The 25,912-nt window shown below is 37.0% G+C and overlaps 5 protein-coding genes across 8 annotated transcripts; 2 read left to right on the forward strand and 3 right to left on the reverse strand.

The window, feature by feature from the left end:
* Nucleotides 1-1,140: 1,140 nt before the first annotated feature.
* Nucleotides 1,141-6,489, forward strand: LOC111779122 (heme binding protein). Its single transcript, XM_023659196.2, has 8 exons — nucleotides 1,141-1,529; nucleotides 1,624-1,691; nucleotides 2,100-2,166; nucleotides 2,260-2,408; nucleotides 2,507-2,577; nucleotides 4,177-4,245; nucleotides 4,852-4,952; nucleotides 5,978-6,489. Exons 1-8 carry the CDS (start codon nucleotides 1,266-1,268, stop codon nucleotides 6,314-6,316), a joined length of 1,128 nt encoding a protein of 375 aa, XP_023514964.2. The 5' UTR covers nucleotides 1,141-1,265; the 3' UTR covers nucleotides 6,317-6,489.
* Nucleotides 6,490-7,804: 1,315 nt separating this feature from the next.
* LOC111779125 (peptidyl-prolyl cis-trans isomerase CYP21-4) lies at nucleotides 7,805-11,067 on the forward strand. 4 transcript variants are annotated; one of them, XR_015413169.1, is made up of 9 exons: nucleotides 7,805-7,965; nucleotides 8,565-8,754; nucleotides 8,958-8,997; nucleotides 9,234-9,284; nucleotides 9,420-9,505; nucleotides 9,774-9,911; nucleotides 10,001-10,151; nucleotides 10,453-10,593; nucleotides 10,706-11,067. XR_015413169.1 is itself a non-coding variant. In XM_023659200.2 (8 exons), exons 2-8 carry the CDS (start codon nucleotides 8,603-8,605, stop codon nucleotides 10,537-10,539), a joined length of 705 nt encoding a protein of 234 aa, XP_023514968.1. In that variant the 5' UTR covers nucleotides 7,805-7,965; nucleotides 8,565-8,602; the 3' UTR covers nucleotides 10,540-11,067. The 4 variants fall into 4 exon arrangements, 1 of the variants encoding a protein (XP_023514968.1); XR_002812648.2 differs by having other exon boundaries at nucleotides 10,833-11,067; XR_002812649.2 differs by having other exon boundaries at nucleotides 10,836-11,067.
* A 645-nt stretch (nucleotides 11,068-11,712) lies between these two features.
* Nucleotides 11,713-15,291, reverse strand: LOC111779121 (uncharacterized). The gene is made up of 7 exons (XM_023659195.2): nucleotides 14,837-15,291; nucleotides 13,573-14,334; nucleotides 12,646-13,276; nucleotides 12,451-12,551; nucleotides 12,278-12,367; nucleotides 12,049-12,176; nucleotides 11,713-11,967 (listed from the first exon to the last, which is right to left on the reverse strand). The coding sequence occupies exons 2-7, from the start codon at nucleotides 14,239-14,241 to the stop codon at nucleotides 11,826-11,828; spliced, it is 1,761 nt and encodes a 586-aa protein (XP_023514963.1). The 5' UTR covers nucleotides 14,242-14,334; nucleotides 14,837-15,291; the 3' UTR covers nucleotides 11,713-11,825.
* Nucleotides 15,292-15,971: 680 nt separating this feature from the next.
* Nucleotides 15,972-18,970, reverse strand: LOC111779124 (beta-carotene isomerase D27). Its single transcript, XM_023659199.2, has 8 exons — nucleotides 18,776-18,970; nucleotides 18,605-18,694; nucleotides 18,400-18,504; nucleotides 18,157-18,256; nucleotides 17,897-17,988; nucleotides 17,716-17,796; nucleotides 17,497-17,565; nucleotides 15,972-16,343 (listed from the first exon to the last, which is right to left on the reverse strand). The coding sequence occupies exons 1-8, from the start codon at nucleotides 18,902-18,904 to the stop codon at nucleotides 16,206-16,208; spliced, it is 804 nt and encodes a 267-aa protein (XP_023514967.1). The 5' UTR covers nucleotides 18,905-18,970; the 3' UTR covers nucleotides 15,972-16,205.
* A 795-nt stretch (nucleotides 18,971-19,765) lies between these two features.
* Nucleotides 19,766-25,906, reverse strand: LOC111779119 (DNA replication licensing factor MCM7). Its single transcript, XM_023659194.2, has 15 exons — nucleotides 25,760-25,906; nucleotides 25,606-25,673; nucleotides 25,374-25,433; nucleotides 25,052-25,275; nucleotides 24,354-24,531; nucleotides 23,943-24,065; nucleotides 23,746-23,835; nucleotides 23,181-23,323; nucleotides 22,827-23,004; nucleotides 22,393-22,584; nucleotides 22,108-22,280; nucleotides 21,775-21,978; nucleotides 21,059-21,224; nucleotides 20,557-20,778; nucleotides 19,766-20,100 (listed from the first exon to the last, which is right to left on the reverse strand). The coding sequence occupies exons 1-15, from the start codon at nucleotides 25,806-25,808 to the stop codon at nucleotides 19,996-19,998; spliced, it is 2,175 nt and encodes a 724-aa protein (XP_023514962.1). The 5' UTR covers nucleotides 25,809-25,906; the 3' UTR covers nucleotides 19,766-19,995.
* Nucleotides 25,907-25,912: the final 6 nt, after the last annotated feature.

A 25,912-nucleotide genomic window follows, 5' to 3' on the forward strand; every position in this document is an offset into this window, starting at 1 on the left:
CAAGTAATAAATATGGAGATTGAAGTTAATTGAATATAAAAATGAATATTTTCATTCATCTTAAAAAAAAAATGAATATAATTAAGCACGAGATGAATAATTGTACGTATGTTAAATCTCACAAATTTTAACAAAGAAACCGAGCTATAGAGTCAAACAGGTTTATATGTAACATAATTTGTGTTCGTCCTCTGAGGGAATAACACGACCTGCAAAATAGGCAAACAATGATCAATTGTGTGATCATTGCCATACAGATTCAAATGCTTTAAATAAATTTAGAAAAAAAAATTAAAAGAGTAAACGTTCTAGAATTAGAAAGATTCTAACCTATTTGATTTGATTAATCGTAAATAACATTGGAGTAGGTTGGTCCAGGATCACGTGATCGGGGTGTGCTCTGACCAATAAATTTGGGCTTTGGCTCAATACCACCTTGCACAGCTCCTAACCGAACCAATGTTAAAACAAATTGAACAATTAGAAGAATAATTTAAAATTTTTATATTTTGTCAACTGTCTTCTTGCCAAAGGAGAGGGGAACCGATGAATCAGAGAAAAACAAAAGGCGAGAGGCTCTGAAAAGAAAGAAAAGGTATACCATTGCAGCACACTGATCCGCCAGTACTAGTTCATGCTCCAGTAATATGGATTTTTACCATCTTCTTGTCTGTAATCAGCCAGCAGAAAATGATTCTATTTGACCGCTATACATTGTAAACATTAGAAAATGGAATAATCGGGAATCTCGAGTAACTGGCCAAGCCGCTAAAGTAGCTAAAGTGGTGATAAATCCCATCAGGAAAATGGGTATGTGTACTTGGAAACGCTAATGGGAAGACGTTTATCAACTATAACAAAGCTAGAACTCGATGGCATCATGCTATTCAGTTTAAAACACGGTCGTATCGTGTTAAGCCAAATGAGTTTGAAGTGTTATATTTAAAAATATTATAAATTTTAAACTTGGAAGGGTAAAATAAAATTAACCGAGTTGAAAACGAAGGGTAAATTAGGGAGGGGGGGTTAAATCGAATCGAACGACAAGGGTTCCCTCTCGCGCAAATCGCGACGATCACTCCTGGAAATGGCCAAAAGCGGTGAATTTTTATTGTAAAAACCTCACACAGAACAGAAAATGACGCCATTTATAGTCAACCGCGGCAGCCCATGCTTTAGGTCCGGGTCAGCTCAAGACTACAGACCCAACAACAGAATCAATTCACCACCAGAATCGAACCCAGAAGAATCATCATCAGCGAGAAATGTTTCCTCCTCTTCTTCTTGCTATTCTGCTTCTCTCTGCTTTCGCGCCGATCGGGCCGGTCAAATCCCACGAGGAAACCGGCGACTGGAGCTGCGAATCGGACTCCGAGATCGGAATTGTTGCGGATTTTCGTCCCGGTGTCATTACTCTTGATGGACACGCTGATGATTGGAAGGACATTGATGGATTCGAGTTCTCTCTCTTACAGGCTCTCGACCCTGACGATGACAACGAATACAGTGGTGGGAAGATGACCGTTAAGGTGCTTTTTATTTTTCAAATTTTGACCATTTGTGTGCATGTTGCTGGTCTTTTGTTCTCTCAGGGTTCTTATGGCGTTTGTGAATCGTTCATAGGCTTTACATGACGGTAGGGACGTGTTCTTCTTGCTCCAAGTTGATGGGGATTATCGATACATCAAAGGGTTAGTAATTTGGACTATGTCGTTTTGTTTTTTGTTTCTTTCGAAATCGTGATTGATCTTGATTCCTCCTTTTACCATGTTCGTGCATCTAATCGATTTTCACTGCTTCCAGTAAGTGGATGGAGATTAATCCGAGACAACTAATTGAACATGTACCCATTTTTAAAATTTTGATTCCTGATATGGAAATTTATCTGGAACTCAGTTTTGCTTCTGATTCTAGTTTTGGGGTTAGGCAATCTTTATGATCGTACGTTTGAAGCACACCCCACGATGGCAGCATACAAATTCATGCGTTGAATTGGAACTGCGAGTTTAGGAACATTATTTCATCATATCTTTGTTTAAATCTGTTTGTACCTTAAAAAGTTTTGGATGTAATTCTTGGTTATGGATGATTTGGTGCAGTGAAAGTTCCAAATGTCCATCAGTTGCTCTCATGTTTCAGATTGGTGAGAGTGCCACCTATCACAATGTAAGTCACTGCGCTGTTTTTCATGGCTTTATTTGACAGTTTCCATTGCTGCTTTGAGCTTTAGACTAAGACAAAACTCCTGTCTGTCTTAAGATGGGCGGTTGCAAGGAAGGAAAGAATACTTGCACGAACAAAACATGCAAGGGATATGAAGTCGATATCATGCACTTTTCTATTGGAAATGCTATTCCTGGACGGTTGTATGGTGGCGACACCGTAGACGTTGGAAATGAAGGAGACGAGTACATGAAATTATCTTCTCATCATTTTCACACCTACAAAGCAGCACGAGCGCACAACTTTTTAAAATGAATATCTAATTACCCCTTTTTGCAAACAGATTTGGACAACTGGTCGATTTGTACGCTTGGAATCCTCATTGTAGATTCTTGGATGGAATCAGCCCATCAGGTGATTTATACAAGCCAAATTACATAACTATTCTTTACCTTTTACAGTAATAAAGGTGGCCTATGAGTGTATGCTTGTATTATTATTTCTCTTGTGGGATGTATGCATGTATTATTAATAGATTATTAGAGGCTAATCTTGAACCCAGAGCTAGTTCTCTATAAGCAAGTATTAGTTTCAGAGCTGGTATTAAAAGATTACAAACAAGTTTAGCAACGAGCGTAACAGTGACATTGGAGAATTATTCCAGTTTCTTAGTAGAGTCGTATTATTGCCACTTAGATGTGGAACCGTCAGAAGTTTTTGGCATCCCTTAAGAGGGAAGAAATGAGGCCTCAAAAGACAACTCCTGATAGAGGGCCAAATATGATGGATAGTGTTAAAAATGCCAATATTCTTATCGTGCAGGATACGTTTATCAAACCGAGCGTTCCAATTAAATTGTTTGTTAATAATTCATCTTGTTGTCAAATGATGGACTTGCTTTCTATCTTCCTATGTGATTATTTTACCATGATTTTTATGAATATTCAGCTGCAAAGTGTAAACCAACAGGTAAATTTTGATTGCGCACTTCAATTTATACTCTTTTATGTTTCAAATACATTCAAGTTCATTTAGTCTCTTTTTTTTTTTTTTTTTTTTTTTTTGGTTCACAATCTCAGTCATTGAAGTTGAACTCTACTTCTCCTGTTCGTAGCAGATGCTATTTATTCGCAGTTACTACGTATCTACCACTTAATTGTTTAAAAATCTTTAGGATTCTATGTGCCTTAAAACTTATGCTTTTAAAGTAGAACTTTCTGTCAACCCCACTTTGAGCCAGCTCGATTGTGACATTCTTATCTCTGATATGTATTTTCTAGCCTTTTTGAGTATAATACTAAAAGTTGCTTTGTTTTATTGCTTTATAGCCTTGGAAAGATGAAACTCGTCGGGTTTTAGTGTATTTGAATGTATATTTCAATGGAAATATCTTTTGCCTCTATTCAAGACAAAATTTTGTACGAATGAAGATGTTTTATCCTACTTTTCTTTTGTTAATTATTTTCTATACTGGGAAACTATTCTTTTATTTGAATGTAACTATTTGAACAGTATAATTCTCTAATTGGAACCGAAAGAGAAAATGATGGCTCTATTTTACTGTAAACGCAACCGTCGAATAGGAATATTAGAAGGGTATAGTAGTAAATAGTTAGGGAGTATATTATGTTATGTGGTTATAAATATAGGGCGTGGGAAAAGAAGGTAAGCCTTGATTCAATTGGTTTGGTTTAGGGCTCGAGTGAGAGTGCTCAAGAAAGGGGAGGTTCTAAGTACCTCGAATACCTGGGTTATCGTGTAGTTCTATTATCTTTTACATTGCAATATATTTCGAATTCTATCATAAACTAACACGGTTATCAATTTTGTTTCACATTGCTCAGCAGCATATTTAACCTTTACTGTTTCATCACCAAGGTTATTCTACCAAATTTCATGTTAATGTTAAATTCTTGCATTTTCTCTTATTTTAACTATATTTCTGGAAGCCATCTGTTTGATGTTCCACATTGATCATACAACTTATAAGAGATGACCATCTTCCAATTTCAGCAAATGATTCGAGTGCCAAGAACGACTGGAAAGGCACATGGTGGCACAGCAGCTTTACCCATCATTCAGGTAATTGAATAGCTTCATTGTGGGATTAATAATATACGCTTAATCAAAGAAGTTGGATACTTATTTTGTAGCTCTGATTAATATTACCCTGTGAAATGTAAAAGTGTGACTGAGGGTAAGGATGTTAAAGTCCGTATGTTAGCACATATTATCCGCTTTGGCCTGTTACGTATCGTCGTCAGTCTCACGGTTTTAAAACACGTCTGTTAGAGAGAGGTTTCCACACCCTTATAAGGAATGCTCGTTCTCCTCTCCAACCGATGTGAGATCTCACAATTCACCCTTTTTGGGGGCTCAACGTCTTTGTAACGGGCCAAAGCGGACAATATCTGCTAGCGGTGGGTTTGGGATGTTATGAAAGGCCACTCTTTCTTGTTTGCATTTCAGCCAAGGGCTATAATCCTGCTATTTCATTGATGATGCTTGTCTTATCCTTTTTTTAAGTCTTTTTCTTGACAAATCTGATGTGGGAAGTACAGTATATAACGTTGCCGTTATTATCAACAATCTTTAGCATGAGTTTTATTTGATCATGGTATTCATGTCAGCTCCATAGAGATTTATTTTATTTTATTTTCAGTATCAAACTGAGAGAGGTTTTTGCAGGTTTTGTGGCGGCAGACAGTCCATATTCATCAGAAAACTCGACGGGCACTTATTATTTTGAATTCTCTAGGGCTTTAAGAACCTCAGATCGCCTTCAACAGGTTAGAAAGCCTTCTGATGCACATATATTTAGACAATTCATGTTAGATACTAAAAGAAATGGCTTAAAGATGCCCAACTAGTTTCTAGTTCTCACGACTTTACTAACGACGAAATTTATTACGGACTATACTTCTTTGTTTCGTAGTCCCGTGTCAAAAACATTTTAAAAGCCACCAAAATTTGATCACTGAAAACAAGAAGCGAAAAAACTGGAACGGAGTAGTTTTTATGAGCTTAACTTTTCGTAACAAAAATGAGAAAACTCGAAACAAAATGGTTGTTGAACACACATTGGCTTTCCCTACCACACACACCTGTTTAGTGAGATTCATTCTACCTGTTTCTAAATGATACCTGCATAATCCACACAACCAGAGCGATAAAGCTCTAATTACATCATAATTATATCATAGATGATGTAACAGTCCAAGCCCACTGCTAGTAGATATTATCCTCTTTGGGCTTTTCCTTCGGACTTCCCCTCAAGGTTTTTAAAACACGTCTGCTAAGGGGTCCAGCACTCCTAGTTGCTCCCCTCTCCAATCGGTGTGAGATCTCACAATCCGGCCCTGAAAGCGCTCCCACTTGCTCCCCTCTCCAATCGGTGTGAGATCTCACAATCCACCCCCTTTAGGGCCAGCGCTGACACTCGTTCCCCTCTCCAATCGATGTGGGATCTCACAATCCACCCCTTTTAGGGCCTAGCGATGGCATTCGTTCTCCTCCCCATCAATGTGGGATCTTACAATCCACCCCCTTTAGGGCTCAACTAGCGCTGGCACTCGTTCCCCTCTCCAATCAATGTGGGATCTCACAATCCACTCCCTTCGAGGCCTAGTTTCCTCGCTGGCACTCGTTCCTCTCTCCAATCCACGTAGGATCCCACATATAAGCTCCAATTACATCATAGGAATTACAAGAACAAAAGTTCTTCCATCATAAATTTGTAGCTATTTTGGAAAACCTTTTCAGATTTTTGCGACTGTCTGGATTATACCGATTTGTTGTCACCTGAAAACTGCAGGATGCCCAGTTCGTCATTGGTGGAACAAGCAAAATGTCAGCTGCATTTTGGTATCCAGTCGACGGGCTGCCATGGCATGCATCAGGACACTACTCCATTCACTGTGATTGGACACCCATGGATATCACTTCCAGTACTTCAAAATTAACCTCATTATCAGGGGTTGGCTCAGGAAGTTCTGCAAGCATTTTTGCTCTCTTGATCTCAGTAATCTCTTTGTGCCTCTCTGTTGTTGTTGTGTACAGACTCTTCAGACCTCCTCAGAATGTGGCTGTCGAGTACAGAGTTCTGAGACCTCAGAACGTGGGCCTTACCTCCATGGACAACAACAATCTTTAGAGTAAGTGCTTTTGGATTGTACGATTGATCAACATTTTGTGTACTTCACAGATTATATGTACTTCCAAAGCTTTTCAGTTTTTGTAGTTCCTTATGGGCTAACAATTTTTTTACTACAAGGTTTCCATTTTTAGTTTATTATAAAGATGTCCATTTTGAGTTGAGTTGGATTAGATAGTGAAAGAAACGCAGTGTATGGACTCGTCTTTCCATTTGATTTGTTCATGTAAACTATATGGTTTATTATTCAAAACTAAATGTAAAATAAAAAAAGAACGGAATTACATGGAACTTATGGGGTAGACATGTTAGAAATTGGAGATAATGGGGAAAAAATAATATTTCTACTTTTAAATTTTCAATTTTGCATCTCACTTTCAATCAATTTTATTTTTAGTTTTGAAGGAAAAATATTTGGAGAAAAAATGACATGTTTATATGGAAAATTTTCTTGAATATTTTTTAAATTATTATTTTAATAAATTTGATAAAAGTTTTAGAATATAGAAATTTGTCCCTAAGACGTGTTTTAAAAATTTTAAGGGGAGGTTTGAAGGAAAAGCTTTATCAGTGCTAGGCATCGGCTGAACTCCAAAGGGAGGTGGACTCTAGACGGTGTGACAATGAGGACACCGGGTCTTTACTCAAAGGGAGATGGACACTAGAAGGTGTACCAGTGAGGACACTGGGTCTTTATCCAAAGGGAGGTGGACACTAGAAGGTGTACTAGTGAGGACACTGGACCGAACCATTATCTATAAGTATATGAAAGGACATTGGGCCTCCGAAAGGAGATAGATCGTGAGATTCCACATCGATTAGAGAGGGAAACAGACCATTATTTATAAGTATGTGAAAATGACTCCTAAAACACACGTTTTAAAAACTTAACGTTAATTATTTTTCCTTGACAAATTAATAAATATGACAATAAATTTTGCAATCTATTATAATTTCTCTAAATTAGAGAGGGAAACAAGATCGATAAATAACACAAAATTAGTTTAAATCTCAACCATTTCCGTCGCTAGAAAATAAGTTTTTATTTGTTCAATATTGAAAATGATATAATGAAAGTACACGTTCAAAGATAAATATGCAACTAGTTGAAGTAAAAATTTATACAATTTTAAATAAATGTGAGATAAATTTATATTGAAATTAAAAATATAACTTAAATTACAAATTCAAATTTTTCAACATTTATAGAATATATTTAATAGGTGATCTAATTTTTTAAAAAAGAAAATTAAAGATTTGTTAGACAAAAAAAATTAAAAGATTAAAGACTAAGACATAAAATCGATTTTTTTTTTTTTAAATTTAATTAACAATATATTATATATAAAAACTTGATTTTTCAGAAAAAAAAAAAAAAGAATTAAAATCAGTCGTTATAATTGGGCCGGAGCCTTCGGTAGATGAAGCCCGGCCCATTACACTTGCCCGTATGGAGATGAACTGTTTTCTACCTGGGAACGGAAAGGAGGAAAAAAATAAGAAATAAAAAATAAAAAAATTCAAACGAAAACCTTGAACTCGAGATTCCTTCTATTTCGAACAGGAGGGCCACCGAATTCAGAAAAGACTTTCCAACCGCCAGATTTATTGTCTCTGCACAGAAATTCGCGACCTGTAAGAAATTTCAGGTACGTTTTGCAACTCTTCACTCTCGAAATCCATAAGGCTTCATTGGAGTCATCCCCACAGTTTGTTGCTTGATTCGACATCTGGTTTGGCGGGAAAATCTCGTTGTTTGGGCTTTAGTTTTGATATCTGGACGATTTAACTTGATCTATCGATTGTGTTAGCATCCTGAGAGGTCATGAATCATTTACTTCTATGGTTTGATTGTTCGATCGTAATTCAGAAGTTGTTTGTAGATTTCAGTTTATTATTGGTAGATACTTCAGAATTGCCGGTGTTTAGATGAGAGATGTGTTTTTTTTTTTTTTTTTTTAATTTCTTTTATATATATAGTAATTATTGCATGAGTTTCTTGATTTACTTTTTCCATGTACTCGTGAATCGTGTGTTTCTTGGTTCTGAACAATCCTGTATGTTAAAAAAACAACTGCCACCTACCTTCATATGCTCGTTGATGGCGCTGCATGCATTTCCAACTTCAGGATCGGTTGAATTTTGTTAAATGGAACAATATTACTGATTCTGTAAATTTGGAACTGGAAGAACTTGTATAAACTATGAAGTACCAGGGCCTTATATTCTTCTTTATGAATTCCTGCAGTGGAACTGTCTCTAGGTCGAAACTGAAGTTTCGAATCAATGGCAAGGATCAAGCCACAAACTTTGCTTCAACAGAGCAAAAAGAAGAAAGGGCCTTCGCGGATTAGTCTTACCACAATTGTCACATGCAGCTTGATTATCGCTTTGTTTGTGTTTTTCCTGCATACCACATATAGACATTGGTCTCATAGGTTAGTAACAGCGTTGTTATGTTCCTGGAGTTCGTATTCTCATGAAATTTATCAGAATTTCAATACTTTTACTTTATTGATTAAAATGTTTAATGTTGGTCGAGACTTGAATACAGTTCAACATTTTTTGGTATGTTTATGTGGAATTGAGGCTGCGAGAGATATCTTTTACTGACTTAACTTTTCTCCCGTATCCAATTCAGGTCCAATTTACAATCAGAGAATGTTTATTCAGGTTCTGAGGTACATAGGTCAATTTTGATTCTTATTTTAGAATGAATTCGATGATTCCTACATTATTCTATTAGCATATTCACTTCTCTTCTTCATTTTTAACGTTCTAACTGATAATTGTTGATATAATTTTGCACATCTTAGTGCAAGTCTATCTTCATAACATAAAGTTTTCATCACACTTGAAGAGCATGGCACTATTTCATGATTTATCTCTGCTTTCTAAGTCTTCTCATACTTTGCAGACTGAAAATGCTGTGTTCGATGCGAAAAAAACAGATCTACCTGGATATGCTGTAGGTTTTCCCATTCCTGTCCCTGTCTGCCTTATGAATGTTTAGTTGTTATCTAAAAAAAATAAAAAAAATCCCTTCTATTGCTGTATGAACTCGTGAATGATAATAATTCTCATGTTTTCTCGCTGTTAATAGGTTTTCAGTACTTCAAAGGGCTCAATTGTTGTGGAGCTTTACAAAGAAAGTGCCCCTGAAGTTGTTGATGAATTTATTGATTTATGGTGAGCATTATAAATACGTAATATTCCATTGTCTATACTGTGGAGGGTCTGCATTTCATTTTGACTTACTAGTAATTGGAGGATAACATGTCAAATTGAATGTTGCCAATTTAACACCCCCTCCCAGACTCGAAGTTTCAAAAGGGGTTGTATTTTTCATTTTACTCTTGCATGACATAGTGTTCACTCAAAACTATAATTTTGATCATCTCCCATCTACCATTTCCCTTGGCATTAAACATTCGCCTTTGAAATATTGGGTTTTCAGTCAAAAGAATCATTTCAATGAAATGCTGTTTCAACATGTGGTGAAACATTATTCAATTCAAGTGGGCAACAACCAAGATCTTGGGGTTGCAGAAGATTGGATTCTGGGAGGAAAGCATCACAGTCAACCTGATGCAAGGTTGTTGTCTTTTAATTCATTGTTGATGGTTGATATTGTACAGTTTTTCAATTTCAAATTATCTGATAGCATTTTTTATGGTCAATCAGTTTGAAACATGATGCCTTTTTAGTTGGGACTCCAAGGGGGAAATCTAAGAACAAAGGATTTGAGATTTTCATTACAACTGCACCAATTCCAGATCTTAGTGAGAAGCTGATCATCTTTGGGCGAGTAATCCAGGGAGAACACGTTGTACAGGTGATAACTTTGCTTTCTGTTGTTTGTTTTGAGGTACTTCTGACGTTTCCACTTCTTATTGAGTTTTTTGACTGAGAAATTTAAATTTCAAATTTCAGACCTAACTGAACCCTTCTGCTAGAATATTCTTTACATGAGATCTTCTAACAGACCTATGAATTATCCATCACGCGATTCCAAACTAAGTGGTTTCCTGTTTCATTTTAGTTGGTTGTCCTTGATTAGCTAACCATTTCTGCAAGATCATCTGTTGACCATCATCACACTATATTGATGTTCGTCAAGCATTTTTATTTCTCAGGAGATTGAAGAGGTGGACACCGATGAGCATTTTCGACCCAAATCTACAATTAAAATAAACAACATTGCCCTGAGAATGAAAATATGAAAGGCTGCCTTGCACATCGGAGTGCATTTGGCATATTGGGCTCCTACCTTTCAAGTGAGTGTTTTCCTCTTCCCCTAACCTACATATCAGTTCGTAGGGATAATTTTCCTGATGAGACATGACTCGGAATTTTCATTCAAGTATTTGTTCGGCCACGTTACTGCAGTGTTAGCCTTTGTTGGCTGGGCTAGGAGAGGAGCTTTTCAAATTCCTTCATCTTTGTGTAATATGCTTTATTTGGGGACGTGATTTGGTAATGTCACTTGTTTTATAAACTTTGAAATGTTATACAGCAGGTGATTGGATTTTTGAGTGGCCATCGGACTTCATCATGGAGATTCTTTTCACTTCTCTTTGGTGGTAGGCGTTAGTACATCAGATTGGCGAATGGATATCAATTTGATATAACAAAATTTTCGTATATTCATTATTTGAGTTTGTTGTGATCAATGCCCATTGTAAACGAACATGAAAACTATATCTCACTTTCAGATTATTGAGGTTATTTGAGCTAAGATGGTTTAGTGAGATGAGATGCCTTATGATTGATGAAGATCGAATCTTCAGACTCCAAGAAAATGGGAGTTTGATGATCTTAAGTTTTCCTATTACATCGTCTTAGTATTAATCTTGAAAAAGTAAAAACGTTTTTCGTTCAAAATTTCATTTTTCGTCTCTAAATTAACTATTTAGAGTAACGCCACAACTTTTGTCAACTTCTCCCTATTCAAGGTTATATACTGTGGGAGCCACTGTTGTTACTCTCTTGCTCCCTTGTTTTCTAAAACCTTTTGTGAACCATGTTACTCAACCTTCTGAACTATTGTTGTTACTCTCTTGCTTGCTTATATAACTGTCTCTTTCGAAGAAAATTTCTCAACCCTCATTTTCTAAAACATGTTCTTAAACTGAGGCTAGGGATTCGAGCATACGTCACTTGGCCGTAAGCGATGCAAGAACGAATTGGCTTAGTTCACTTGACGTTGTATGCAAGTCCACTACCATCTTCTAGGAAAGTAAAATCTAAGCTTAAGCAGGAAGCTAATTAATCATAAAAAAAAAAAAAACAAGTTAGCATTAATTCTATTATTTGTTTTAATTGAGGCAATATAGTTGAGTTGTTTCCAAACTTTGTATGTACTTAAAAATGGGTATGGGGCACTTAAGAACACATTCAAAAACATTTCTTCCATCAACGTCTCTGCAATTATATATCTCTATCTAACTTCGTTTAAATGTGCAGAGAATCAATCAATGAACAAAATGCAAACAGACCTAATAACAATCTAGCACCTACTTTCTGTCAACTGCTCTTGAACTGCTTTGTAACACACGAGACTGCAAAGAGGGAGGTTCGACTTTGAATCCCGATACTTGTATGGATTCGAACACGATGGCCCTGCACAGTTTTCCCGCCGAGGAGGATAGCTGAAAACGAACATTGTATAGGGATTTTCAGACAAACGAAAAGAATGCTTTGGGTTAAGTAAGGCGTGAAGAAGATGATACCTGCATGGTCGAGAATCAAATATGCTCGGAAGACCCATATCATTCGGAAACGTCACCACCGTACCAGAAGGACCCATGACCCATCTGATGGTGTTTGATAATAGCTTCTGAGCATTTGCAGCCTTCTCCTGTGGAAATTGAGGGAATAGAATCAAGCTGATGTTCTTGTACTATATAAAACACCAACACAATTAAGAACTTATAAGATCGGATCGACCCTACACGGTACCTGAGCTAATTCTTCCTGGCGTTTCTTCTTTTTATCTTCCCGCTTCTTTCGGCTTGAATCTTGACCGAGTATCTTTCTAATTGCCTCCGCCTAACAGGCTTAGATCCATCAGGAACAATGTCGAATGGATATGAACGATTCATAATGGAAATGTTATGGTGAAGAGAACAAACCTCGGATTCCCTAGCAGCCTTCTCGACTTGCATTCTCCGTCTTTGCGCAGCTTCCACCTTCTTAAGTTGCTGTTCCACGTCGGTAAGCTTCTCTTTTTGCTCTATGAACAAACAAAATGAAAATAATTAGGTTACAACTAAGGTAAATGAAAAGCTGATATTAATGTGGAAAGGTCCATATAGAAGTCTGCTTACTTCTGGGTGGAGCGGGCGGTAATCCATTTGGGAACTCGATCAAAGTAGCACCTCGAGTCGATGATGCATCTTTGCTAGATTGAAGAGCTCTTTGACGAGTGGTGAGAGTCATTTCTCGCTTACCATCCATCAACGTGTCGATGGATTCCTTCCTCTGCTTCTTATGGTTAGCTTCAACGACGCCATCAGATGCTGATTCTTCTTCTTCCTCGTAATCTTTGTCATCAGACCCCATTTCTGTTCTAGCCTTCTTCCCATCTTTGTCATGCTTCAGTGCACCATAATTCTCCATGCTAGAAATGCTAGAAAGTTTCCGCTGCTTCTTGCTCGGTCCTTCACCATCATCATGGTATCCTACGGAAGCTCTTGAAGTTTTGAGCTTCTCCAAATACCGTATCTCATCATCATCATCATCATCGAAATCTCCATCAAGAACACGCTTCTTCGAGGCTCTTTTACTCTTCCGAAGCGACTCTGCTCCATGCTTCCCAGAAGAATTCCTCCCCGACGTCTTCCCTGTCAAAGACTCCTCCTTTTCAAGACCAAAACCACCTCTAGAGAAGTCCCTCCATGGAACTCCGTGCAATCCGCCTTTTCTTTCCGAAGGGGAATGATTTCCATTAAAGGTTTCCTAACACATTAGAGAGAATACCATATCAGTTTCAAGTGTTCCAGTTCGAACAGAGAACTTATTTGGTTATAACCTACACAATAGCACTAACATTAACTTCCGTATAAGAAACGTTTCCAAGCGTTACCAAGAATTTAGTCATCAACCCCACGATCAATACTACTTTATAACAAGATTACTTAAACTTAACCACATAAACCTCCTACGAACATGAAAAGAGAACAAAATCGACGCAGACAAAGTGCAAAGAGCAAGGATAATATCGGTGCATTGACTAGCGAAACAGTGTCTCGTACCAGAACATTGTTCTTGTGTTGCTGCCTATGAATATCTGAAGGTTGAGAGCTCTTTGAAGAACTTCCTTTAGATGAGCCGTTGGGAGGGGAAGTGGCTTGAATAGTGCGAGTGACCCCGCCAACCTTAAGCTTAACCTTCTTGACCTTATTATCGTTTCCTACTCCTTCAACGTAAAGTCCTTTCTGTCCAGAACTTGAACTTTCACCACCATACCTTCCACCATATGGATCAATGCTGCTCGACTCCGATTCAATACCATCTGATCCCTTGCTCGTGCTTCTCCAATTAGCAGGGGCAAGGACACCTTCACTGCTGCGTTTATTATCACTAGCATTCCGTCCAGGTTCGCTACGGTAATATGAATTATAACTTCCATCCTTTTTGCTTCTTTTAAGAAAATGTTCGTTTTCGGCCCCGCTAGCAGATGAGCCTCTAGATACACATTGATTGAGACTTAATTCTTTTCTCCTAGAACCACCATCACCTCCACCATTCTCATCACTAGATAACTTGACTGCATCATCAGAAGGCGGAGTTGACGATGAAGGTGAAGGATCAAGACCTTCAGTAAATTGCTGTGACTCGAGTCGAGGTCTACGAGAAGTTCGACTCCTTTTCCTCCTCATGGTAGAGTTTCCATAAATCCCCGAAGTCCCGAACTCTTCCATAACCGATTTTTTCCCCTCAATTGGTATAAGACTACACAACAATAGGCCTTAAACACCAAATCACAGGAACAATAGCAGGTTATTTCAACACCCCTGAAAAGAACCAAAAAACAGTACCTTCAGAAGAATGTCTTAAACAGGATAAATCCACAGCCATTCACAAAACACGATTCAGAGAACCAAAACATATACATATACATATACATATACAACACTAGAACACAGAGAAAAACATCCCATTAACAAACATCCAAACTAAAACTTAAGAATAAGAACAAGAACAGGGAGAGACTGAACGAGAGCAATGATTCAAGGAATCAAAGCATGAGGAACAAAACTCAATCCGCGATCAATTGCAGCCTCAACAATGACAAATCAAAAGAACCCTCAGATTAATGTGAGAAAGAGAAAAAATCCATTCACAACCCCTCCAAATCATAAGCCAAAAACACAAACTCCCACACAAATCGCTCATAAAAAAACCCACCAAACATGCATCGTTCCTCACAAAGAACCAAAACCAAAGACAACCCACCAAGCCAAAATCCAAAAAACAAAAAACCCAATACACACCAAAAGGAAATTACCCCATTACCTGGAGAAGAGACAGCAACACCACGCTCAAGTCGCACAACCCACAAACCCACAAACGAAACGAGAGACACCCAGATGAAAAAACTCGAGAAAGAACAAAAGTTAGGGAAAAGAAAAGGAGGGAAGAACCGATTGAAGAAGGGGAGTGAGAAGGGAGGACGAAAGAGGGAGTCGATGCTAGAAAAGGGAATTAGGGTTAGAAGCGAAGAAGCAAAATTGGGGAAAATAATGGGAATGAGAGAGAAAAAAGAAGAAAGAAAGAAGGGGGAGAGGTGGTGGTGATGGTAAAGGAGGAGAGGAGGACTAATAATCTCCCGCTTGTTCACCATTTTTTGGCTAATTCCACTCCACCCCTTCCCTCAAAATCCCACGCTGTGATTTTTTTTGGGTTCCCCCTCTTTGTCAAATGCGGTCACGCGACTCACTGAGCCAACTCGGACAGACCCATCTTTCTCTTTCTCTTCGCCCCTTTTCTTTCTTCTCTACTTCACTACCCGCGCTGCAAGTATGTGCGCATTTTAGAGTTAAACTGCGCATTTTCAGCGCAGGTTAGCGTCAATGGAACGTTCCTTATTCGTTACATGTGTGGTATATATATACAATGGCGTAAACGCCCCTGGGGATTTGAGATTTTACGGAAGTGCCACTAGAAGATTTCAGCTTTTATGTAAATGTGCCTCTTTTGGCAGGTTCCAAGAATCAGACAGGTCGTTTATTGGAGGATTCTTTGTTCTTTTCTTTTCATTTAAAATTCGTTGATTTGCTTTTTTTTTATTGGTCTTTGTGTTTTAAACTTTCATTTAAAATTCTCATTTTAATATTACCCTCAATTCTTGATTATATATATATATAGTTTCTATTATTTAAAAATTTTAATGTTATTTTCTTTTGGATACTTTATTTTGAAAATTGAGTCTTTTAAATATTAAAATTAGTTTATATATTTTAAAGATTTAAATTTTTGTTTATTTAATCTTTGAATTTTTAAAAATGTCTTTCAATTTTATGTCTAATAAATCCTTCTAAACGTTTAATTTTGTGTCTAAAGACACGTGAAGCTTTTTTTTTAAAAATTGAATAAGACAATAATCTACTAAATATAAAATAAAAAATTTAATCACGTATTAGACATAAAATTGAGAGTTTAAGAACCTATTATTAACTATTTTTTTAAAGTTTAGTGACATAAAATTGAAAAAGTTTATAAACTTTTCAAAAGTTTGGAGATTATTTGAAGCCTTCAAATAAATAAACTCATAATTTTTTTTTTTTTTTTAGTACAAGAAAATTCAGAGATGTGGAAGGCAATCGGTTAGCAAGCAATCCCAGCTCATTCAGCACCATCCCAAGCTCGTCATAGGCTGCTCGGTCTATGCTTTAGGGCACTGCGTTGCACTCATCTTACTCAAAACTTCTCTTCTTCTTGTGGCATGAGGACATATCTCCAAGCAAGGCTCTTTCAGTATGCTGTCTTCTTCAGGCAGAGGAGGAAGAACACCAAATTTGAACTTTGACATTCGGTTGCCCCACAAGGAAGAAAAAAAAGGAAAGTGAAGTTGATTAGATTCATACAAGGTGCTGATATGGGTATCATTAAACAGGTGGGTTGTGCGAAGATTGTTGGGAGAGGAGTCTCACATCGACTAATTAAGGGGTGATCGTGAGTTTATAAGTAAGGAATACATTTTCGTTGGTACAAGGCCTTTTGGGGAAACCAAAACCAAAAGCAAAGCCACAAGAGCTTATACTTAAAATGGACAAATCAGGAATACATTTTCGTTGGTACAAGGCCTTTTTGGGGAAACCAAAACCAAAAGCAAAGCCACAAGAGCTTATACTTAAAATGGACAAATCAAACTATTGTGGTTGACGCTAGGATGCATATTTCACTCCCAATTCTGCTAAGTTAAACCGCCCTTTGATCAAAATTACAGAAAGTGACAGCCACAACAAGTTCCATACACTAGTCCCAAAAGCCAAAAGCATTTCCAAACTATGGATTTATTTGGTTCAATTCAATAAGTGGCTAATGACATCTTCATAGAGCTAGAGTCTAAAGGGGAGATGTATTCCTTACTTATGAACCTATGATCATTTCCTAAATTAGTCAATGTGGGACTCCCTCCGAACAATCCTCCCTGAGGTCTATGTAGCCCTCGAACAGCCTCACCCTAACAATCCACTTTGAGCATAACAATGGGACGATATTGTCCTACTTTGAGCCTAAGCTGTCATGGCTTTGCTTTGGGCTTCTCCAAAAGGCCTCATGCTAATGTAGATGTATTCCTTACTTATAAACTCATAATCATTCTTTAAATTAGCCAACGTGGGACTCCCTCCTAACAATCTTCAACACACTACACGTCCCATACACTAATCCCAAAACCATTTCCAAACTATGGATTTATTTGATTCAATTCAATTGGGAATCTGGCTAATGATATCTTCATAGAACTAGAGTCTAGATGTCAATAGCAGTGTTCGTCAAGGTTAAAAGGAGAATTCACACTAAATTCAGTAACTTCATTTCAATCAAGTCACAATACTTTGGATCCAAACATTCCAGGAGATCGATACAAACAATATCATGTAATAGGACTTATCCGTTCTACCCACAAAGCTACCCAACAGTGGAACAGAAATGTTAAGTGATAGAATTACCTGACAACTATAGTCATTGAAGTTTGGCTCCATTAATAGAGGAATTCCCATCTGGTTCTTGAAGAAGCTCTACATCACAATCAAGGTTGTCGAGATTTGTTCGAGTCAAGTCAAATGAATAGTGTGTGCAGAATCAAGAGACTCGAACGAACAAGACGTTCCCAAATTACCAGTAATGTAAAGAAAGAGCTTGATATATATAGGTTGGCAAGAACAAACCTGAGTAGGAAACTTGCAAGTGTTGAGACAAATTCCTATGCATTTACTTTCTTCTAAGTACTTGCATTTTTCAACGAAAACCTGCATCAGTAAGCTTTAAATATTGAATTGATGTTTAAAAAATCCAAAATCTCAGCAACTCCCACGGAAATTCATGAACATGGTAATCAATAATTCATACCCCACTTTGGCAAGACGATCCATCAGGTAATTCAATTGAATTTACAGTACAAGTTCCCATTAGCCATTGACAAGTAAACGCAGTCACCCTTGCTTTCAACACAGAGGAAAAAGAAAAAAAGAGAAGAACAGTTCAACTAATCTTCAAAATCTTACACCAGATGGATCAAAGTCAAACAAATGAAAAGTAATTGATTCCCAAATAAAAAGGAACAATATCCAAATTCTAGATACAGATAAAGATTGAAGGGCTCAACTCACCGACCATAATCGCAGCCACTTTGCCACCAGCTATAGGTGATACCAGCATCCGATAAAGTTCCAATAGAAGAGGAGGAAACAAAGCTATTAAAATTCGAACCTGCAGCCATAACCAAATTTCCATAATGAAATCTACGAACCTAACTCGCGATTACAATTTCAGCTACAATCAAATGTTCAAGGAGTACAAAAAACTTAGATGTTCTGTTCTGTATCTACAAATTGTTCTTAAAAAAGAAATACCGACGCTTCTATGGTATCGGAATTGGATTTGCCCTTCATCGTGAGCCTGTTAGCGACTTCGATTAGTCCATCATATCCAGGTTTTTCAGAATCCCAGCCGACTTCCTGCAGTCAAAACACACATTAAAGAATTAACTTCAACTACTTGCTTTTTCAGAAAATCGATTGGTGATAACAATGAAAGTGAAGTGTGAAATTAAACAACCTGAACCATTTTGCTTCGGAAGAGGTTGAGGAAGAAATCGTCGAGCATTCCAGGCTTGTATTCGGGCTTTGAAGATACTTCAACCTTTGTCTATGGATTGATTCAAATACAATGAAGATAAGAAAAAGTCGATTGAATTCAAAAACGGCGAGGGGAAGATTGAAACCCTACCGATTCAGATTGAACAGCGAAGCAGGAGATGTTTAAGGGACGCTTTCGAAGGTGGGATTTGGAGGAGAAACGAAGAGCAGCTGAAGAGATGGTGGCTGGAGGATGAAGAAGAAGAGCCACTGGCTTCATTTTCACTTTCCACACACAACCGAAACGCTTCACTGTTTTGGGCTTTTAGAACGAATATCCCAATTTTGCGAGGGCAATTAGATAAATATTCCTTTGATAACTAACTAAACTATAACTACACACACATCCTATTTCATATTTCACAATTAATTTTTTTAATTTAAAAAATAACCCTTTTATAATTTTCTAATTAAAAAAAAAAAATTAATGTATAAAGGCTGAAAATTTATTATAGGAAAAAGACTATTAGACTATATATTATCAAACTAAGGAAATAAATTCTAATTTTGAAACTAGATATTAAATTAAACTTTTCTAAAATCATAGAAATTAAAATGCTTTATTTTTTAATTTGATATAATTTATTTGTTAAATGTGGTTGAATTGAAATAATAGACATATTAAACTCAAAAATCGAATCACCACTCACATTTATAGAAACTCTATATTAGGAATTATGAACTTCCACAATGATATGATATTGTCCAATTTGCACATAAATTCTCGTGACTTTGTGTAAAATCCCACTTCAGTTGAAAAAAAAAGAACTAAACATTCTTCTAAAGGTGTAGAAACCTCTCTCTAAAGGAAATCTCAATATCTAGCAACAAACTTAGGCGGTTACACTTTGCCTTTGTTTCTCCAAAAGAACTCATACCAATAGAGATAGTATTATTTACTTGTAAACTCGTGATTATCCCATTAATTAGTCAACGTAGACTCTCTCCCAACAATCCTCAAACACTCTGTTGTCTTAAACCGCTTCTAAGTGTACAACTCTTTCTATACACATCAACCAAATAATGCAATTATCTTGAAGTAAAAAACCAAAAACCCAAATATAAGCACATTTAGAACACATGAAACGAATGGATCCAGACAAATAATCCCCTTAAAACTTAAAAATTAGAATACACTTATACAGATATGGTGGTAATGTCCACAGCTACCCCTATAGATACAACATTAAACCCTCCAAAAATTTTGAGCTTTTACTTCGTATTCTAAATGATCATTGGTTGAAACCGATGCTAAGACAATTTAAACTACCTCTAAGTCACGAACTCAATAATAATGCAAATAACAACACATCAGGCATCTATAAACCGAATGTCGAAGGTGTGTGGATGAATTTGCCACACATTCAAGGCTGCGTACTCCTCCAAACATTCTTTTAGCTGTGCTTCACTGTATCCCTGAAGAAAACCGAACATTTCAATTTCCAATAGTTAGATTCAGTTTTGATGAAAGAAAAGATACCGTGAATGGATCTTTTTGGATCAACATCTACAAATTATGGATTTTAGCAAACTTGTGGCATCGATTTGTAGCATAGTTGTTGCTACTAAGCTAAATATCACCATGATGAAACTTCAAGTACAGTGTTTAGTAACAAGAATCTATCTAGACTAGCAATATATTTTCTTGTTCTAACAGTAATCATAGTTTAAATGATTTGCAAGAAGAAGATAAAAGGCCTTGGGAATTTCAGAGCTGTTTCTCCCATCCAGGGAAGATAAAGAACCAGTAAAAACATTATGATTTTAGATGTATCTCCTCTTATATGTTCAGTCTATCAAATGTGTTCAACTGCGTGGAGCATGATGTAGGAATTCCAAGTGTAAACGACTATAAGAATAAGAATAACTAACCTTCCTAGAGATCCAGTTAAGGGCGTGTGCATAGCTCACATCCATTTTATTCGTTCTGGCAGCTTCATCACGCAGGATTGAATAGATATCTGAGATAGCATCTAGACCGGATTTTTGACGGTCATCCGAGTATAGAGAAAATTTTGACATTTGCATTAACCGTAGAGCCTCATCGACATCGCTCTGAACCACAGTCTCAGAGAATCTAAGCCTTGCTAGAGCCTGTGAAGGAAGAGTTAAATTCAAAGTTTCATTAGTTCATCAAAGCTACATACATTATGTATACTTACCATGAGCTAAGTGGTCAGCACTTTTTTTGCTACCAACCCAAGTCGGACCATGAGTTCAGCTTGGGCAAAAATATTTCAACCTAGATGAAATTCAAATGCGGGGAAGGAACAGTATCTTTGTCTCTATTTGGTATTTAGTTCTATGGGGGGCATAATAACATACAGAAGAGTTTATAGGTTACTCTTATGAATAAATGCAAGATAAGACTTACAGCTGATATCCGGAGAATACTTAGTAGAGTTCGGACTGTGGTATATGAATGTGGAGTGTTAGATTTAGCTTCTTCCTGTCGAATACTGGAATAGGCACTGGCAATATACTCCTCTAGATCCTTGGGAACGTAAGGAGACAATCTTCTCGCAGCTGAAATATAAGCTCTGACACATCCACCAAAACGACAAAGTACAAATTTAAAAAGTGAATTGAAGAATTTTCAGGCAACCGAAATTGATGATGGATTTGTAAAAAAGGGAAAAAATGAAGATTTTCAGGCCCCAATGCATGCATTTAGTACACAGGTATAATATAATCTGAGAATTGATGACTGAAAAGAACATCTGTAGGATCTATAGCTCTCTGTTGGGAAGATTCACTTTCATTGGCAGAAATTTTGAGGGAACATGAAAGTCTGACATAGCAAGCAGAACTTATCTGGTCATCAGAACAGAAATGTATAGATTATTTTTTTTCCTTTTTCTAAAACAGAAATATACAACTTATTGGTTCATTAAACAGAGATTGATAAGAAAGAAAAGAATGAAACACTGATAATTATATTTTAACTAAGCCCCAAGCATAAAGAAGAGCATGTATGAGGATTCTGATCGTTTAGATTTTGAAAATCAACTAAAGCAAAGCCTCCTTTTAATCTGAAATCATTATACTTCCTAGTCTAATATGTACGCAAGAAAGCAATTGTAACATTACCGAAGAACAGATGATTCAAGTGGGGTGAAGCCAAGGGCAGGAGATTCTCTATTCTGATGAACATAAACAACATGTCTAGCCATTTCAAGATCGTTATCCATATCAGCTCGATCTAGGATCAACCAAAGAAGATCAAATCTTGATAATAGAGCTGGAGGAAGGTTAATGTTTTCAGCTGGAGTTCTACGTAGATCGTATCGTCCCCTATGGAGATACAATAAGCATACTTCATGATCCCATAAAACTGAGAAAAGTTGCTCAAAGTATAGAAACGGAAACCCACTTGAAAGAGAGAATCAGAAAATGGTTCAAAAAGATCATTAAGGTAAGTACCATGCTGGATTGGCTGCAGCAAGGACAGCAGTCCTGGCATTAAGAGAAGTGGTGATCCCAGCCTTGGCAATGCTCACAGTCTGTTGCTCCATGACTTCATGTATTGCTGTACGATCAGATTCTTCCATCTTGTCAAATTCATCAATTGCACATATTCCCATATCAGCTAATACCTGAAGTAGTTCAATTTCGCACTCAGTGAAACTTTGATACATCAGAAGCTATGATAAATCTAGGGAGAGCAAAGTGCAAATTTTGTTTTGATACATGAAGTATGTGTCTCACCAATGCCCCTCCTTCAAGGACCATCTCATTTGTGACAGGATCCTTCTGAACAGCAGCCGTTAGACCAACCCCACTGCTACCTTTGCCAGTCGTGTAGACACCCCTGGGAGCAACATTGATGATGTGTTTAAGAAGTTGACTCTTCGCAACTCCAGGATCACCCATCAAACATATATGCAAGTCTCCTCTAATCTGCAACGAGTTTGGAATTGAGAATTTATAATTCCACCTTGAAAATTTCAAAGTGGAAAACTATCTTAAATATCGTTATAGAATGCACCAGTGATAGGAAAAAGGAGGGGAAAAAACAAACTTTCATGCAAATTAATAATGAACCAGAACATTGCCTTATTGATTGATTGCAGCATAAAAAATTAACAAAAAAAAAAAAACCCATGCATCAAATATTACTCAAGATGATTTTATGTTTTTACCTTCATCCCATCTTTCAACTTTCTATGAGGAGCACCCACAAGGAGAAGCAGTAAAGCTTTTTTAATATCTTCATGCCCAAAAATTTCAGGTGCCAACGACCTTGAAAGTTTATTGTAAATATCACCATCCTCGGCCAAACGTGCAATTAGTTCCTCCTCATCTCCTCTAAGTTCATATCTGCAGTACAAAACAACTAAAAAAGTAAAGGCTCTATACTGAACCAAGTTAACGTAATAGATCAGTTATAAGAGATCAAGAAAGAAAGCTGGGAATAATGCAGACAAGATGCCACTAAAAGCAGATTATAGATGAAAATTGTTTAAGTAGAAGATGATGGTTGAAGAATGGCATACTCCTCATATTTTTTCTTGAAATGGGTGATAGACATGGCCTCTAAGAATGTATCAGCAACCAAACCAGCACGCATTGCCCTGAAACCCGTATAGGGAATAGGAAGAAAAATCCCTGATAGTTCGACAACATCACCTGGAGCTACCTGACAATGCTCAGAAAAAGGACAGGTGTGAACTAATTATTCTAATACAAAATTACTCATGGAGCAAAAGGGCTGAATGTACACATGCCAATATGTGTCACATTAAATTCTAATGTTTTCTAGATAAGAACAGAAACTAAAACCCATCACTCAAAGAAGCTGAATGCAAACTTAAAAATTTGAGTTCCAAGCATTTGCTCTAATTATTACTAAAACTCATTGACGTTGTTCCTTGAAGTTTCAATAAGACATATCTACGAAAATAAAAAGATCATATTGGCATGATGGACAAATACAATAAGCATTTCAAGGTCACAACTCACAAGCAATAGTTGCTGAGGCTAGATAGATCAATCAGCCACACTAAACAAAATCCTAGTCACCATCAGAAATACCAGTGGGAATTTACTTGCAGAACTAACCTTCCTCGTTAGTTCACCCCTGAGATGAACAGTCATTGTCCGGGGAATATGACCTTTTGGAACATGCTCAGCTAACTCTTGAATTTTGGCCTGCAAACCAAATGCACCAGCATGCCTTATGACGAATATCAACCAAGATATGAAATTGTAATAGAAATATTTTTCCACCAATGTCTTTAAAGAAGTTAATTGATGACCTCCTGAAACTTCAGAAATTTGGATGCTCTAAGTTGAAGAATTAGGTTGCCTTTCGTTTGGTTTGTTCTACAACGCTGAGATGGACACTCAAATAATGGCATGAAGACTCGAGCTGTTACCTCCTGTGAAGCAGAAAAGTGGCTACATGAATGAACAATACAGTGAGACTGAAGAAATGAACATCCAAGCGGAGGAAAAAGAAGCTAAAAGTTAAGTAACCACAGTAAAATCTAAGCCTTTCCTAAAAATCATACCAAGAGAAGGGCCACACAATTTTAAAAATCAATAACATTAGTGATGGTAATGCAAGTGATGAAATCATGATTTATCACCGATAAAATATTCATTTCATCATCAATTTCGTTCTTCTTGAAAAGGGATGGTAATCACAGCTTTACAATTTAGATTACCTGATATATCTCGAAACCACAGTCTTCGCATGTATAAACAGCCACTTGCATCAATGGCTTTACATCTGAACAGCGCGTCACAATACCAGATATCCTCACAAGTTGACCAATATATGAAGCTTTGACCTCTCTTATGGTAAATGGACGACCCTTTGAAGATGCTCTAATGTAAACTTCACTGAATAAAAAATGATTGAGCATAAGATAGTTTTGAAATGACGTAATCCCTTAAAAGTATACAGTAAATTATAGGTAATTCATTTAGAAAAGATGTTCGGGAATGAAAACCCCACACATTAAATAATAGCATTGGTGCAAATATCAACCAATTGGAACTGAATTAATGAAATTCTTCGTTTATGAAAATGTTTGTCATTGAAGACAAATCATGCAAGCCAAGAAGTAACAATGACAATTCGGTAGCCCTCCTGAGACACACAAAGCATAAGAAATCAAAGATCACTCGTATAGTAATCCCAAGTCTAGAACCAATTGGACAAGTTTTCAATTAACCTTCCTTGTGAGCCCAGAAAACACAGTACAGAATATCATTATGCACAGTTGACGGTGCAAAAAAAAACACAGAATCTATGTAAAAGCATTTTGGTATTGAATGAAAAGTGATTAGTCATGCTTCACTAATTTTCAGTATACTCTCAACTCTGAACTCTGAAGGAATAGGAGCGCAATGAACTCACAAGTAACGTTTAATTTCTGGAGGCATTTTTTGGCGTGGGTCAGGGTTATCGGCAGTATCCGGCCCATCATCGGACCTTTGAGTCATTAATATGTCATGATCATCATCTATAAACGCCTCTGTTGGCTCTGGCATGAGCTCATCGATCGCATCGGCAAAAATTCCAATATATCGTCGAGTGTTCTCTGTAATACGTCTGAGGAAATCCTCGTCCAAGTCCTTATACTGAAATAAAATTGCATAGAAAACTGTGTTATTTAACTAATCAATTAGATATGATCGGGGAAAAAAAAAGAGAGAGTGAGAGAGAAACAAAAGCGTACATTAAAGACATCCTCGAGATCGATTTGAATTGCACGAACTCTGCGATTTGCAACCTCTTGCTAAAAGAAAAAAAAAATCAAATCAAAACCTAAAAAACAAAACGTCTAAAGAAACAAAATCACAAAACAAATCGATCACAGTAGGTAAGCCCAATTTAGGGTTTAAAACTAAATCACCAAACAAATTTACAATTACAGTGGAGAAACGGGAATGAAAATGTGGAAGATTTACCAGAATGTTTAAATACTTCGCGTCGCCATTGGCGTCGGCGAAGTTCGCGATGAACTCCTTTGCGAGCACTGCAAAGGAATTGCAACAAGTTTTCAACTGCAACTTTCTGGAAAAAAAAAAAAATGGTAGAGAGACTATAGATATTGTTGCTTACCTCTGTCGGCGGTGAAGTCCAGAGCTCCGGTATCTTTCATGGCTGACATTTCGGAGAAGCGGGGAGATGAAAATGGTGATTCTAAGGATGCGACTGGGAGGTCTAAGGATTTGGCGGCAAATGATGAAAGGAAGTGTTCTTTTAGGCGGGAAA

The sequence above is a fragment of the Cucurbita pepo genome, chromosome 17 (genome assembly GCF_057944985.1).
Source record: "Cucurbita pepo subsp. pepo isolate OVF chromosome 17, ASM5794498v1, whole genome shotgun sequence".
Classification (NCBI taxonomy): Eukaryota; Viridiplantae; Streptophyta; class Magnoliopsida; order Cucurbitales; family Cucurbitaceae; genus Cucurbita; species Cucurbita pepo.

Excerpts from the sequence above, each read along its gene's own strand:
- LOC111779125 (XM_023659200.2), top strand. The coding sequence starts at position 8,603 with ATGGCAAGGATCAAGCCACAAACTTTGCTTCAACAGAGCAAAAAGAAG. Across the intron at positions 9,285-9,419 it reads CAGATCTACCTGGATATGCT|GTTTTCAGTACTTCAAAGGG; the intron begins GTAGGTTTTCCC and ends CGCTGTTAATAG. Across the intron at positions 9,506-9,773 it reads GATGAATTTATTGATTTATG|TCAAAAGAATCATTTCAATG; the intron begins GTGAGCATTATA and ends TTGGGTTTTCAG.
- LOC111779124 (XM_023659199.2), bottom strand. The coding sequence starts at position 18,904 with ATGAAGCCAGTGGCTCTTCTTCTTCATCCTCCAGCCACCATCTCTTCA. Across the intron at positions 18,695-18,775 it reads TCGCTGTTCAATCTGAATCG|ACAAAGGTTGAAGTATCTTC; the intron begins GTAGGGTTTCAA and ends ATCAATCCATAG. Across the intron at positions 18,505-18,604 it reads TCCGAAGCAAAATGGTTCAG|GAAGTCGGCTGGGATTCTGA; the intron begins GTTGTTTAATTT and ends TTTTGACTGCAG.
- LOC111779122 (XM_023659196.2), top strand. The coding sequence starts at position 1,266 with ATGTTTCCTCCTCTTCTTCTTGCTATTCTGCTTCTCTCTGCTTTCGCG. Across the intron at positions 1,530-1,623 it reads GTGGGAAGATGACCGTTAAG|GCTTTACATGACGGTAGGGA; the intron begins GTGCTTTTTATT and ends AATCGTTCATAG. Across the intron at positions 2,578-4,176 it reads GGATGGAATCAGCCCATCAG|CAAATGATTCGAGTGCCAAG; the intron begins GTGATTTATACA and ends TTCCAATTTCAG.
- LOC111779121 (XM_023659195.2), bottom strand. The coding sequence starts at position 14,241 with ATGGAAGAGTTCGGGACTTCGGGGATTTATGGAAACTCTACCATGAGG. Across the intron at positions 12,368-12,450 it reads AGGCTGCTAGGGAATCCGAG|GCGGAGGCAATTAGAAAGAT; the intron begins GTTTGTTCTCTT and ends TAAGCCTGTTAG. Across the intron at positions 12,177-12,277 it reads GCCAGGAAGAATTAGCTCAG|GAGAAGGCTGCAAATGCTCA; the intron begins GTACCGTGTAGG and ends CAATTTCCACAG.
- LOC111779119 (XM_023659194.2), bottom strand. The coding sequence starts at position 25,808 with ATGTCAGCCATGAAAGATACCGGAGCTCTGGACTTCACCGCCGACAGA. Across the intron at positions 25,276-25,373 it reads ATCTCGAGGATGTCTTTAAT|TATAAGGACTTGGACGAGGA; the intron begins GTACGCTTTTGT and ends ATTTTATTTCAG. Across the intron at positions 20,101-20,556 it reads TTAACTGGATCTCTAGGAAG|GGATACAGTGAAGCACAGCT; the intron begins GTTAGTTATTCT and ends GGTTTTCTTCAG.